The 15,967-nt window shown below is 40.5% G+C and overlaps 2 protein-coding genes across 2 annotated transcripts in view; one reads left to right on the forward strand and one right to left on the reverse strand.

Annotated features, from left to right (window-relative positions):
- Positions 1–8,420, forward strand: part of NUDT4 (nudix hydrolase 4) — a 41,748-nt gene extending 33,328 nt beyond the window's left edge. The window contains exon 5 of the mRNA XM_089921122.1: positions 1,864–8,420. Within this exon, the coding sequence (XP_089777248.1) occupies positions 1,864–1,961 (98 nt within the window). The 3' untranslated portion in view covers positions 1,962–8,420. The remainder of the gene's footprint in view (positions 1–1,863) is intronic.
- The window catches only part of UBE2N (ubiquitin conjugating enzyme E2 N), a 34,021-nt gene that overhangs the window by 9,797 nt on the left and 8,257 nt on the right, over positions 1–15,967 (reverse strand). The gene's annotated exons all lie outside the window — the stretch shown is intronic.

Genomic DNA, 15,967 nt, shown 5'->3' on the forward strand with positions numbered 1-15,967 from the left:
TCAGAGCCCGTTTTCTTAATCTCAATGGTAAAGAGAAAGACAATTAATACAAACAGTAAATATCAAGTGTTTGGTAGGACAATAAATAACACAGAAGTTAAGGAAGGGCTTCATAATCATGAGGAAGTACTTCATGAAAAAGGTAAATTAAGCCATGTCACTTATTTTTTTCTTTTGGGATTGTCAACTGAAGAAGTATATAGTCTTACTAAGATAAATAGGGTAGGGGAAAAAATCTGCTATATTTGAGTTAAAAATTGGTATAAACCAATTTTTGCATTCTTTTTTAAATTTTAGTAATGGTTATTTTTTATGTGTTTATTTATTTTTGGTTGCGCTGGGTCTTCCTTGCTGCGCGTGGGCCTGCGACCCTAACTACCTGCTATGTGCTAAGCCATTCTGTCTCTGATATTACAAAAACCATTATGCTCTGAAATGTTCTGTGACTTTGAAATATGAACTTACTAACAAATGTATTAATTCCTTATTTTGCTCATGGTATTGTGGCATCAACTAACTCTAAGTAAGAGTAAAACAGAGTCCCTCGCCCCCTCCCACCCCAGGAATTTATTTCAATGTGAGTATAAATATACACAAAAGTCAGAGTTTTTTTTAAACATCTTTGTTGGAGTATAATTGATTTACAATGTTGTGTTAGTTTCTGCTGTATAACAAAGTGAGTCAGCTATACGTATACATATGTCCCCATATCCCCTCCCTCTTGCGTCTCCCTCCCAACCCTCCCTATCCCACCCCTCTAGGTGGTCACAAAGCACCTAGCTAATCTCCCTGTGCTATGCAGCTGCTTCCCACTAGCTATGTATTTTACATTTGGTAGTGTATATATGTCAATGCTACTCTCTCACTTCGTCCCAGCTTACCCTTCCCCCTCCCAAAAGTCAGTTTTTGGAAGATGCATTTTAGAATGGGTATCTCAAGGTCTTAGAGTAGGTACAGGTGTGAGTTAGGGACACTATATGAACAACAGGACTAGATTGGGGGCATATTTTTTCTTGGCTATTTCTAAAGACACTTTAAAAGTTTTCTGGAAAGACAGAAACTTTACATCTCCATCTTTTTTTCCCTCTGTTTTTTTGAAAGATTTCTAAATATTGGCATCACAGTTAAAGACAGTATCAACTACTCCTTCATATAGCACTCATGAAATTCTTGGTGGTAAAAATGTCCTTTGAATACCCAGCACTGTAATTAGTAGACTGATAGAAGTTATGTTTCCCCATTTCTCTTGGTTTCTTATTTGATGATGCCATAACACTTCATGGCTTGAAATGACTTTAGCACCAGCTCAAAAAATAAGTCTTTAGTGATTTGAATACTTTAACTGTCCATCTTAATGAATTCTGTGTCTTAGGAATGATATTTTAGACCTCTGAATGAAGAGAGGACCTAATAACTTAGTAACACTTCATCAGTGGGATTGCTATTGTGCCAAGGTACTTAAGGCACTGTTAATAAACCCATTAAAAAAAAAAACTTGCATATTTAAGATTCTGGTAGGGAGGGTGTAACTTAACAGGTGGGGGAGGGAAAGTCTTCTGAATTCATCCTGAATGGAAACAGGGAAAAATTTTAAATGCCTGTTCCTGTATGGTGAACAATAATTATGAGTGATACATTAGCAAAAACCAGTGAACACGTACTTTTTAAAAAATTCATCTTAAGTTAGAAATGATCTAGATTGTGGGTTTCTTTCTTTCTCAAAGTTTTAACTCATTGTTTGAAGTTGATAATTCATTTTAAGGCCCTTATGTGTGAGTTTAGACAGTTGTCTGTAAATCTATCCACTATTTAGCGACAGTAAAAATTCCCCATTTGTTCATACCTTTCGCTCCTCTTCCTTAGTGCAATGTTCAGGTTGGGAGCTTAAGAAGGATGCGAGGGACTTCCCTGGTGGTGCAGTGGTTAAGAATCGCCTGCCAATGCAGGGGACACGCGTTTGAGCCCTGGTCTGGGAAGATCCACACGCCGCGGAGCAACTAAGCCCGTGCGCCACAACTACTGAGCCTGCGCTCTAGAGCCCGTGAGCCACAACTACTGAGCCCGCACACCAAGAGCCCATGCTCCGCAACAAGAGAAGCCACCAAAATGAGAAGCCTGGACACTGCAATGAAGAGAAGCGCCCACTCACCGCTACTAGAGAAAGCCGGCACGCAGCAATGTAGACCCAACGCAACCAAAAATAAATAAATAAATATTTTAAAAACATAACCACTATATAATTTAAAAAAAAAAGAATGCGAAAATTTGAAGTAACTGTTGTATAAAATAGAAAAACTTATCTATGGTCACACAGAAGGACTGCCTGGCAGCAGAAGGCAAAATGAGGTTCGTAGTAGACATTCATCATTGCTTTTGGCTACCTAACAGCTAGAACACCCTTTTTTGGGAAGCACACTCCCCAACCTTCATGGATCCTCACCTCCCTCAACAGAAGCTTTAGTCTTATTTCCTAACTCTCTTGCAACCTAGCATGTGAGACCTAGGCTCAGTCAAAAACCTGTGCATCAGAAGCTAAGAAATAAGGATCCATTCTGGAGGGCACAGCAGTAGTTACCTCTAGACAACCAAGTGCAGCCTCCTGTACTTGGCATCAGCAATCACACTGTAGTGTGTGTTGCATGCGATGCCCACAGTGAAGTCCGTGATGTGAGTCCGAGCCTTGTTCCTTACTGCCTCTCTCTTTGGCACTCCTAAAGACTGTGTTAGGTATCTCATAACTCAATAAATACTACTGCGGATTAAAATAGCCAAAGTTGGCTTCCATTGTTTGCTGAAAACAAAGTCTAAGTTAGAAAAGAAAGTGAAGGAAAGGTTAAGAGCTAATAGACTGGGGACTTTCCTGGTGGCGCAGTGGTTAAGAATCCGCCTGCCAATGCAGGGGACACAAGTCCGATCCCTGGTCCAGGAAGATCCCACATGCCGCGAAGCAACTAAGCCCAAGCGCCACAACTACTGAGCCTGCGCTCTAGAGCCTGCCAGCCACAACTATTGAGCCTGCGTACTGCAACTACTGAAGCCTGCGTGCCTAGAGCCCATGCTCCACAAGACAAGCCACCGCAATGAGAAACCCGTGCACCACAATGAAGAGTAGCCCCCGCTCGCTGAAACTAGAGAAAGCCTGCGCACGCAACAAAGACCCAACACAGCCAAAACTAAAAATAAAATAAATTAATTTTTTAAAAAAAAGGGCTAATAGACTGCGGGTAAAATGAAGAGGTTAAGAAGCAGCTATCTCTTTGGAATTAAATGGGGTCAAAGGAGGAGAGCAGTGAAGCTGGCTAACTTCTTTATCAAAGAACTTCTACGGGCTTCCCTGGTGGCACAGTGGTTGAGAGTCCGCCTGCCGATGCAGGGGACACGGGTTCGTGCCCCGGTCCGGGAAGATCCCACATGCCGCGGAGCGTCTAGTCCCGTGAGCCATGGCCACTGAGCCTGCGTGTCCGGAGCCTGTGCTCCGCAACGGGAGAGGCCACAACAGTGAGAGGGTCGTGTACCGCAAGAAAAAAAAAAAAAAAAAAAAAAAAAGAACTTGTACCTAGTTTAAGAGCCTTTAAAGAGGGAGCTAATTTACGTTAGAGAGCTAACTTCAACTAGGCATCCTCGTGTACCTACTAGGGAAAAAACTTTAGAGCCAGGAATCTGAACTTAATCCCAGTTCTAATTGTGCTAAATTGTTATATAACCTTACAAACTCTTTTACCTCCCCAATCTACTAAAATTTAGTCCCTTGAACATTTCAAAGGTTCTCTCTAGCACCAAATTTGGCTAAACATTTTATCATTGGAATGCGTTAAATCTTACTGCTATATGCTTCCTTCTACTGGACGGTCCCTTTTTGTAATACGCTTTAACCTTGTAATTACTGTTCAATACTCAGTATTTATTTCATCTTCCCTGTTGAGGGAAGGGATATAAATGAATATACTGTATCCCCAGTATCTATGACAATGCTTAATACCTAAATAAGGAAGAAATCTGTTGCGAATGATACCTGCTTTTTCCCCCAAGTTTATTTCACCTGCTCATTAAAGAAAAATACATATGAAATCAACTTAAAATCGCTCTACTCCTAATAACCAAAATCCGGTTAATATTCCAGTATATTTGTATTTGTTCTGACAAAGACAAAATGCTTAAAAACAGTTTAATGTGGTTACACTTTTTCACTTATTATGTCCCTGCACGGTGCTTTCCTGGTTGCTTTATAGATAATCAATATTCTTTGCAAACCATATGACATAAACAGGCATTTTTCCTGGCCTACCAGCTAGTGGCTACAGTTCTACAACTACTATATATTATTTATTCAATCCTTTTCCTTGATTACTAGTTATTTCAGGTTTCAAATGTGGCAATCACAGCAAAATTTAAGTGCTAAATGCCTAAGGACTCTACTAACAGGAAAGGCCTCTGTTGATATTAACAGACAAGAAGACAGATGGAAGCTCAGCAGTCAAAATTTTCAGTGAGGCAAACAAAAACAAGTTACAGTTGGTCCAGATTTGAATTCTCAATCCATCTGTGTCACTGACATAATTTTGTCCAAAATCCAAACCACCAGAAAGGAAAAATTAAGTTTTTTTCACACTCTGCATGCAACTGTGTGATAAATTAGGAAGCAATCCGATATTAGGGTCTGTCTCCCCCAAATAAGCATCCTTTAACAAGTCTGCCACACTGTACAGCTCCAAGAGAGGACCATTCACATCACAGTCTGCATGAACGACACCCCTTGAAGTTGTGCAGCGCAAAATCCTAAATACTCTGGATTAAAAATAAAACTTCAGTTTAGCATCTGTAAAAATAAAGTTTAGTATTGTCTAACACATGGAAAATTGACTACATATATGATAATTCTAATAAAATCAAAATATATTATTTACCCCAAACATCCCATTTCCCTACCCACTGTTGACAAATGGGTGTTCACTATGCTTTAAAAATCTATGTCCCATGGAACTTCCCTGATGGCACAGTGGTTAAGAATCCGCCTGCCATTGCAGGGGACACGGGTTTGATCTCTGGTCCAGGAGGATCCCACACGCCGCAGAGCAACTAAGCCCATGCACCACAACTACTGAGTCTGTGCTCTAGAGCCCGCGAGCTACAACTACTGAGCCCATACACCAAAACTACTGAGCCCGTGCACCGCAACTACTGAAGCCCGTGCGCTCTAGGGCCTGCGTGCCGCAACTACTGAACCCACGTGCTGCGACTACTGAAGCCCGCACGCCTACAGCCCATGCTCCACAAGAGAAGCCACTGCAATGAGAAGCATGCACACCGCAACGAAGAGTAGCCCCCGTTCGCCCCAACTAGAGAAAGCCCATGCGCAGCAACAAAGACTCAATGCAGCCAAAAAAAAAAAAAATCTTTGCCCCATTTCAGAGTTATGTTTAATATTATCTATTTTGTTGAACAAATATGAAATGACAATCATAGGTTTCCCACACAAAATACGTTCATTCTTCTTAGAGTGAGGCAGTATCTTTGCAAAATCAGAAAACAGTAGTAAGCAATATTAAAAAAGGGTCAGAATTACATTAGGCTCTGTTCTATGCAATCCAACTCTCCCAACCACTCTAGAGCTAGATTAGTACATTAAGCAGATAAAGAAGCAGAGAGATCAAGTGAGGATGTCCAAGCTCGTATTTGGCAGAGCTAGAAATCAATCCCAGAGAGCCTGGCCCCAGATTCTGTACTCCTTCCACACATCTCCACATACACAAAATCCTTTTGGTGTTGCGAATTAGGAAGTAGACTTAAGCCATTTAAGCCATAAAACATTATTTTGCCCACAAAGCAGCATTTCCACAATTTTGAAAGTCAACTGACATTTAAGAGGTAAGCAACTGACTAAATGTTACTGTGGCCTCTCCCATTGCGGAGCACAGGCTCCGGACGCGCAGGCTCAGCGGCCATGGCTCAAGGGCCCAGCCGCTCCGCGGCCTGTGGGATCTTCCCGGACCGGGGCACGAATCCATGTCCCCTGCATCGGCAGGCGGACTCTCAACCACTGCGCCACCAGGGAAGCTCAAATGCTACTGAAAATTGTTGGGAAGCAGGGGTGTACCTTCTGTAGAAGGCCATCCCTTACACACTTCGCCACCCTACTGTTGGTCTCCCAACTACACCAGTTTCTATAGGTCAAGGCCCAGGTCTAATGTTTGCAGTCCCAATGCTGAGCACCACACTGTCTCACATTCTGTACCAGCTGAATGAACAGATCTAACTACTACTGACTGGGTAAAGGAGGATCCAAGAACTTCCAAAAACGGTAGGCCCAAGGCTTTAAGGAGCCAGATGGTGACTGTATATGGCTGGAGCATGCAAAAAAAAAAAGGACTTTTTAAAAATTCCAAATCCAATCTTCACAAACTATTTCAAACTTTTTGCTCAAAAGCTTTGGCCTTGGTACCTTCCCTACAGGTTGTGCACTTAAAGGACCAAATACTAAGCAGCAGAGATAGCAGGGTTAAGTTTCTCTTGCCCCTTTAGCAACTTTGAAGATCCAATAGTCATCTTCCTCAACTTTAATAATGATCATTTGCTCAGTACTAACTGGTTGACATATTAAAGATTCAGTCCTCTACCTCAAGGTTTTTAGAAGAATTTGGAATGAAATTTCTCAAGAAACCAAATTAACATGAGGTTAAGGATTTTAATATTTCAAAGATTATCAATTTGGTTGAAAGTTAAGTAATCTTAAGAGATCCAGCTGGAGTATAACTTAGTACATATAAGTTTTTTTTATTCTTCTGTGATTTCAGGTGATTATTTTGTCCTGTGCTACTGAGCCACAGGAGAAAATGACCACGACAACTCAGATTTTAATATAACTGAAATAAGCACAAATTTACATACTAAGGTAGAAGTATTATATGATACAGCACCTGTGCACAGTAATACTGGTCAAATTCATCCACTTCATGTGGATAGCCTGAGTCTCTGAAACAATGCAACCATACATCTAAAGAATATGAATGCTAGACTTAGGGCTTGCTGGCAATGTGAGCTAATATATTATGTAAAAATACATCTGAACAACAACAATAAAAAAAACAGGCTACAGAACCATAAAATAACTGATTTAAATTGTCCAAGTAAACAATGGCTTCTTTGAGGAAAGGAATTACCTGAAAGTGGAGACACTTTTCAATGAGTACCCCCCTTTGTTGAATTCTGTAACATGTGCAAGACCAAAAAAAAAAAGTTTTTAAATAAAATCATCTAAAGAAATTGTGCATTTTGAGTAACCCTATTTTGAAAGTAACAATGTCTCATTATCAAGACAATCCTTAAAACTCAGAATAGTCAAAGATTTAAAAAAACAATGCTATTTAGTGCTGTGGAGAAAACTGGATCTCATATACTTGGCTGGTGGGACTACACGCTGGCCAACCTCTAAGAATTCCACCTCTTGGAACCTATCCTAAAGAAAAACTGTGAATGTGCTCAAAAGTACACCTCCAGAAATAACGATCACAACAAAGAAAAAAGATACTGTAAATGTAACAGTGTAGAAAAATATTCCTTCTACATGAAGTGAAAACACACTTCAAAACAGTATGATCTTTTAATTTAAGTGCTGTGCTGGGGTGATGGAATGTTCTAAATCTTAACTGAGATGGGTTTCACAGCTGTATACATTTGTCAAAACTCAAATTGTACACTTAAAATGAGTGTGTGTAACTGTATGCAAATTGCACATTAATAAAGTTGATTTAAAAGAAAAAAAAGTACAGTATGTACCGTGCCTTAAGCTTACTGAGGGAAGGAACTGGGTCCTAATTTAGGGAAACAGGGTTCTTTATTCACCTGAGTACTTGCCAGGATTTGGGGGCAGGAGCTACACAGTTTGACCAGGCATTAGAGAATCTAAGCAGCGGAGCAATGCAAGTGGAGAGAAATGAGAAGAGAAGAGAAAACCGAGAGCCAACAAGGTGAGTTACACCATTTGCTGCTAAACTCCTAACTCAATAAAAATCACTAAACTTGCAAAACACTTGCAACTAATGGATTCTTGTCTCAGTTAATAGCATGTACAATCCCAGAACCACACAGAAAAAAGGAAACTTCAAGACCTTAAACTACTAATAAATGGCCAAACTTTGGGCAGGACATTAGACTTTCAGAGCCTAAAGAACTGGAGAGCTAGATAAATTTAGTTAAAACTCCAATGTGCAGGGACTGACAACTGGATTAATCCCTAAAATTGAGTTGGATGTTCACATACATTGTTTCATTTAATTCTCATAAATGCACACAGAAGCCTATCCAGTAGAAGTCCACTCTAGAGCCAAGGGCTCTTTTCACACATCACAATTAGAGCCTGGAATCCTCAGCATCCAGCAGTGCTTCACACCTCTGCCTTCACGTTAGGTGAATGACAAAGAGTTTATAACTAAAAGGTGTAAAGAGAAAATTATAACTAAAAGGTGCAAAGGGAAAATATGTCTCTTAACTTGCTCTGGTAGTATATGAAGCCCTGTCCTTAGGGCTAATGCAGAGTCAAAGGCAGGCGGAACTTGTCCCCCTTGGCATTTTCTCTCTTTAATCCCCACTTGAAGGCATGCAGTTCTGTCTTTCCTGAGATTTGAGGGCTGGCCAAATAAAGTGGGGGATTCCAGTGATTTGGTACAAAGGCATTTCTCTGTAGTATATAATACTTAAAAAAAAAATCAAAACAAATACACACATTTTTAAAAACTGTATAAATTCCTAATTCTGTAGGACTGAAGTCAAGCCAAATACTGCCATATCTCAAGAGCTTCTTGCCCTTCCCTGTCATGGGCTGGACCAGAAGGTCAGGCAGCTTTCTATGTTTAAAACATCTATACTGGGGACTTCCCTGGTGGTGCAGTGGTTAGGAATCTGCCTGCCAATGCAGGGGACACGGGTTCAAGCCCTAGTCCAGGAAGACTCCACATGCCGCGGAGAAACTAAGCCCGTGCACCACAGCTACTGAGCCTATGTGCTGCAACTACTGAAGCCCACACACCTAGAGCCTGTGCTCCACAACAAGAGAAGTCACCGCAATGAGAAGCCCGCGCACCTCAACGAAGATTAGTCCCCGCTCGCCCCAACTCGAGAAAGTCCACACGGAGCAACTAAGACCCAACACAGCCAATAAATAAATAAATAAATTTTAAAAAATTAAAAAAGAAACCAAAACCCTCTACACTGGGAAATTTATATCTGTGCCAGGTGTAAAGTAAGTATCTCTCACTTATCCTTCTATACTTTGTGATTCTGGAGGTGGGACTCTGCAAACCACATTTCTGCTCTGCCAGGGGCTCCCTGTTAAACTCTGCAGATGAGGTGGGCAGTGCTAAAGCTGCTAGAGGGGACTTGCCTCTTCCAGGCTTCTTGTCCATCTGAAATGCCTGTGAGCATCACCCAACATCCCTGCAGCAATTCATCCAATTCGCAGTTTATCCCACACTGAGAGAGCCAGTTTGTCACAGCACCTCTCCCTGCACCACCCCACCGGCTCCCCCACAAGAGGGCAAGACTCTCTTCAGAGGTCTGGATCCCAGCTAGGGCTCCTTCTCTCAAGTTTCTAAATTTTAATAACTTCAACTTTTTCTCTCGTTTCTCCCCCCAGACTTAGGAGACGTAGCTGCTTCCTATAGCTGCTACCTCCACAATACCTTAAAGTTCTCTTTTCATCTTTCAGTCACCTAAGTAACAACTTGACATATGTGACAGCTCCCAGGTGTTCACAGACTGCCAGAGTAAGGATCAGCCCAGCCGCCTGCACTCCACCTAGTACCACCCCACCCCTCTGGCCCTCTACTCAGCAAAAGACACAAAGGACAGGTGGGAAGCAAGACGGCAGCTGTTCCAGTTAAGGAAATGACAAGTCTAGAGGGAGCCCACACAAGCACCTTGGCCCACAGATGTCTGGGAGCCTTTCCACTTGACACAGGCAGAAGCCACAGTGCCCATATCCAACAACTAGAAAATAATCAAATTCGGGATTCAAAGGTGATTTATTGGTATCAAAGTGAGTTTCACAGAAGTCAGGACCAACCCTATACTAACTAAAAGCCACCTTTCCTCGCCTTTCAAAGCAGAGGACCTCAGCTAGATGCTCTTTAGAGAACAATCTGATAATGTGCTCTAAGTAAGCCACACCCAAGTGTGAATGACCCAAACAGAATTTCACAAACGTGGGAGAATTCTGAGACTCCCAACCACTATCCAACCAACTTCTCCCCAACCATACTTCTCCAGTACCCTGATAAAAGATTTAAAGTCCCAAGCTTCCCTGGTGGTGCAGTGGTTGAGAATCTGCCTGCCAGTGCAGGGGACACCGGTTGAGCCCTGGTCTGGGAAGATCCCACATGCCGCGGAGCAACTGGGCCCGTGAGCCACAACTGCTGAGCCTGTGCGTCTGGAGCCTGTGCTCTGCAACAAGAGAGGGCCGTGCACCACGATGAAGAGTGGCCCCAGCTCGCTGCAACTAGAGAAAGCCCTCACACAGAAACGAAGACCCAACACAACCAAAAATAAATAAATAAATTTATTTTAAAAAAAATATTTAAAGTCCAGCAATTCTGCACACAGCTTGGTAATACTTTGAGGCAACAATTTCACATATTTGGGCATCAAATGAATCTAAAGAAAAAGGTAAGCTGCACAAATCAAGATTAAGGAAAGCGATCTTCCTGCCAGAGGATATAAATAACCTTTCTCAGTCTTTCTCACTTCCATTATAAAGCTTTTCAGTAGATGTAAGAACAATAAGACTCTTGATACTGAGCAAAATGGGCAATATTTCTGTAGTTCGCAATCACATTTTTCTGTTTTCCAACAGAAGTTATATGATTAACTCTGTGATATAAATAAGGGAGACTAACTAGTATGATAATGTAAACACCTACAATTTTATAATTATAAGGTGAATCTTTGGACTTGGACTGCAACATTTGGGGCTTTAAAAAATACAATCTTCTTTTTTTTTTAATGAATGTTAGTGTGTTTCTATACTACCCCTCTCCTCCTGCTCCAGCCATACACTGGCTTTCATTTTACTAAAGTCAAACATTTGAATTCAATCATTCTACTACACATGCCAGCTAATGGCAAAATGAAGTAGCTGATATGTACCAAGCAGAAAAAATTATCTTGAGTATTTGTTTTAGTCTGCCATAAACAATAGAGGGACCTGTCAACAAGCAGTACAAGGAACACAGTAGATATTCAGTGTACTCACTAATACTCGTAATGTTTAAAATATTAACATACAGGGCTTCCCTGGTGGAGCAGTGGTTGAGAGTCCGCCTGCCAATGCAGGGGACACGGGTTCGTGCCCCGGTCCAGGAAGATCCCACATACGGCGGAGCGGCTGGGCCCACGAGCCACGGCTGCTGAGCCTGCGCGTCGGAGCCTGTGCTCCACAACGGGAGAGGCCACAACAGTGAGAGGCCTGCGTACCGCAAAAAAATGAAAATAAATTTAAAAATTAACATACATTGGTCATAATTTATTTACATAAATACATAACCCCAATTGGCTTAATGATTCAACCAAAGAAATAAAGTAGCAGGACTTCCCTGGTGGCGCAGTGGTCAAGAATCCGCCTGCCAATGCAGGGGATACGGGTTCGAGCCCTGGTCCGGGAAGATCCCACATGCCATGGAGCAACTAAGCCCGTGCGCCACAACTACTGAGGCTGAGCTCTAGAGCCCTCGAGCCACAACCACTGAAGCCCACGCACCTAGAGCCCGTGCTCCGCAACAAGAGAAGCCACTGCAATGAGAAGCCCGCGCACTGCAACGAAGAGTAGCCCCCGCTCGCCGCAACTAGAGAAAGCCTACGCGCAGCAACAAAGACCCAACGCAGCCAAAATAAATAAATTAAATTAATTTATAAAGAAAGAAAAAAATAAAGTAGCACTTTGCAGTAAAGAAGTGTATGTGTGCACTCTTAAAATATTAAAATTGCTGTAACTTGTGCACTCTTAAAATATTAAAATTACTATAACTTAATTACTCATAAGAGGGAACATATGCAAGATCTACTTTCTTTTTTCATTATAGTGGACCTGAATATCTGCATTTTTACATCCACACCTGAGGGGCTTAGGGAGTGAAAGCCTGCTGAATAGGACTGGGTTCTTGGCTATCAGAGTCCCATTGCATACTAATACAGTAAAATCTGCTAGTGCAATCCCTACAACAAATGGAGATGACATTGGTCTTCTCCAACTCCTATGTTTATGGCCCTGTTACAACTAACCCACTATTATCAATTAAGCAGTAGAAAACAAAAGGCTAGTGTGTATGTATGAGAACCATGAGGGCAAGGGTATACAGGCTTTTTAAAAAAGTATACATGGCGCTCAAAACCCTGACCCAAGGAGTGTCAAATATTTTATTTTTCTGACAGCTACAAAGAGCAAATTAAAATATCTTTTCACCAGTTTTTAAAAAAGAATGAAATCTTGCCATTTGTGACAATGTGGATGAACCCAAAAGACATAATGCTAAGTGAGATATGCCAGACACAAAGACAAATAGGCATGTCACTTATGTGCAGAACCTTAAAAAAAAAAAAGTCAAACTCAAAATAACAGATTAGAAAGGTGGTTACCAGAGTCTGGAAGGTGGAGGGAAAGGGAAGATATTGATCAAAGGATACAAACTTTCAGTTAGAAGATGAAAGACCTAATGTATAGCATGCTGACCATAGTTAATAGTAATGTATTATATACTTGAAATTTGCTAAGAGATCTGTAGACCACCAGAACAAAAGAGATCTCTCTGACCACCAGAACAAAAACAACAAAGGTAAGTAAGTAAGGAAAGTGACAGATAATGTTAGTTTGTGGTAATCATTTCACAATGTATACATATATCAAAACATCACCTTGTACACCTTAAATACACACAATTTTTATTTGTCAAAAGTTAAAGTTTTTTTCACTATGATGACTCAATTAACAATAGGACCAACATTTGTTTCCTAGAGTGCCTTTACAGGATTTCAGAAAATAAAGCAAATGACTTAAATTTTATCCCTAATTTTCTTTTCACGCAGAAAATAGTATTTCTAGTTTCTGTACCACAATATACTTCATACTAGGAATATAAGCAAGATGACTACAGTCAAGATTGTCTCAGGAGGAGAAAAAAAACCCAATCCCAACCAACACAGAGTGCTGGGCAGTCACATTTCATACAAAGGATGTTCCCTTGCCAACATGGCATAATTCAAAAGTTGGAAAATATATCATTTTAACTGGCAAACACCATCAGTATCAGACGTTGTATAGGAGAGGGGAGACAGGGAAGGAGATGGCAATGAATTAAGACGAAAAGACCAGGTTGTGAAAAAGCCTTGCATGCCAAGTTAAGGAATCTGAACTCTAGCCTGAACACAGTAGAGAGTAACATGATCACACTGGGTGTTTTTAGAATAATGTGGCAATGTGGAAAATGAAGAGAGAAAGAGAGAGAGAAACAGCACGTGTGTGTGTGTGTGTGTGTGTGTGAGTGAGTGAAGACAGAAAGATTTGTTCTCCGATTACTGCAACAACATGCAGGAGGGGGTAAGAGCCTGAGAGGATGGGAGACAGGAATGGGTTAGGAGAAGGACAGGCATTTCTAAGGTTCAGTCGACTTATGACTGAATGTCTAAGAGAGAAGAGCGGGGAGGAGAGAAGAGGAAACAGAAGTAAATTGTAGGCAACTGGGTAATGTTAATGTAATTAATAAAGAAAAGAAACACCAAAGGTACTAATGCAAGGGAGGGGGAGACAGCAAAATGAATACATTTCACTGTAAAATAAAGTTGATTTTAAAATGTGTGCAAGACATCTAAGTGGAGATAAAAAGTAGGCACTTGGAGAGACCTGAAACTCACCATTAGATTTTGGAATCACTGATCAATGCTGACTGCAGCCAAGAAAATGAATAAATGTGTTCAGGAGAATATATAATGAGAAAAGGTCCAAGGTCTGAACCCCAAGAGAACATGAACATTTAAAGGCTTTAAAACTATCATAGCAGATAGGATACAGGCCTTCATATTAGCTATACTGGAAAGCTATTCAAAATTTCATTATATTGCTACTACTCAGCATTTGTCCTGGGTTGTTTTTTTTGTTTTTTTTTTTGAGAATTGCTTAAAGCCCAATTTAAAAGCCAAAAAGGATTCCAGGATTAAATGATCATGGCTTTGTCTCAACGAGAAGTTTTTAAAAAGGAACTAGAAATAATGGAGGCCCAGGAAAAGTGAGTTGGCCAAGGTCACAAAGTTTCTTAATACTTAAGACAAAAATAAAAGTCAGTGCTGTTCCTACCCATTATTCACCAGAATTGGCTCAAGTTTTTCATTCTCCAGCAATCAAAACCAATCTTTTTTTTTTTTTTTTGGCCGTGCTGTGCAGCTTGCAAGATCTTAATTCCCTGACCAATGATTGAACCCAGGCCCGGTGGTGAAAGTGCCCGCTGGACTGCCAAAGAATTCCCCAAATCCAATCTTTAACGATAAAAATTTACTGCCTGCTGACAATTTAAAAAATAATAATAACGGCTCACAAGGCTAAAGGATACTTCTTAAACGTTAGAAAGCAATGCAGGTTGCAAATGTGATTAGTTTTATGGGAACCAATACAGATTTTTACCTGCTAAAACTTCTGCTTTGCTTCATTCAGCACTGTAATTTCTTAGAAGTATTTACTTAGAAATATTTCAACTAAAAAAATTTTAAAAGGAATGAAGTACTGATACATACTACAATATGGGTGAACTTTGAAAACATGCTAAGTGAAATAAGTCAGACACCAAAAGCTGTATTGTATGATTCCATTTATATGAAATGTCCAGAATAGGTGAATCCATAGAGAAAGTAGCTACACGGGTGCCAGGGGTTGAGGGAGTAGGGACAGAGAGGGACTGCTAAAGGGTAGAGGGTTTCTTCTTCGGATGATGAAAAAGTTCTGCAATTAGAAAGCGGTGATAGTTGCACAACTTTGTGAATGTTAAAACCACTGAATTGTACATTTGAAAAGGTGAATTTTATATGTGATTTGTATCTCAAAAATATGAAGCATTTTGGTTTTCCTTTCATATTCAGTAAGATTTTAGCATTTTTTCTATGAAGTGGAGACTGGAATAGCAAAAGAAAGTGAAGGGGAAATCATCTGTATTACTTGATTATTTTTAGTTTGTAACAGTTTGTATACTGACTTTTTAGTAATGACTATATATCCATGAATTACACTTCTAAAGGAAAAAAACTCTTTCAAATTAAAGACTGCATTTGAAGTGTCTGTGGTCCAAGCGAAGAAGTGCTGACTCATGTTACAGTTTTAGCACTGCTCAAATATCTTCCTAGAGTTTGATATATCTAACCTGGAATGACATTCTTCTCCCCCGACCCCGTTTTTCTACTTATCTTTCAAACTTCAGCTCAAATGTCACCCCCCTAAAAACTTCTTTCCCTAAACCAAACTTGGAGGGTTTCCCCATCCAGAATGTCACATCTTCGGTGTTCCCACTGATGCTTTTGTTTTCTATATATGAGAAACTACTGGCTTTATGTATGATTTTAGTTCTACCACATTCTACCCAACTTTGCATTGAAGCCAAGCATATACTAGGACATTGTTTCTGCAAGGTGCACACTAAAATCATCTGGAGATCTTAAGACAAAACATAACAAAAAAACATTCTGGGGCTGGCAACTGTTAAATTTATAAACACCCAGATAATTCTGATGCACTACCATAAACTGCTCAGATTACAGACCAATATTCACAGAAAATATCTTCTACTTCCTACCACTCAAGACATCAGCAGCCCACCCAATTAAACTAAGGGAAGATTCTGATAAGAAATAGGCAAGGTTTGGCCAAGTGTTTACTGACCTCTAATCACAGTCAGTGGCAGGAACTGAACGGAGATTGCAGCACTTTTAGTTTAACCCTTATCTG

Source organism: Delphinapterus leucas, chromosome 11 (genome assembly GCF_059928025.1).
Source record: "Delphinapterus leucas isolate spDelLeu-1000000601 "Yukka" chromosome 11, BTC_Dleu_Yukka2, whole genome shotgun sequence".
NCBI lineage: Eukaryota > Metazoa > Chordata > Mammalia > Artiodactyla > Monodontidae > Delphinapterus > Delphinapterus leucas.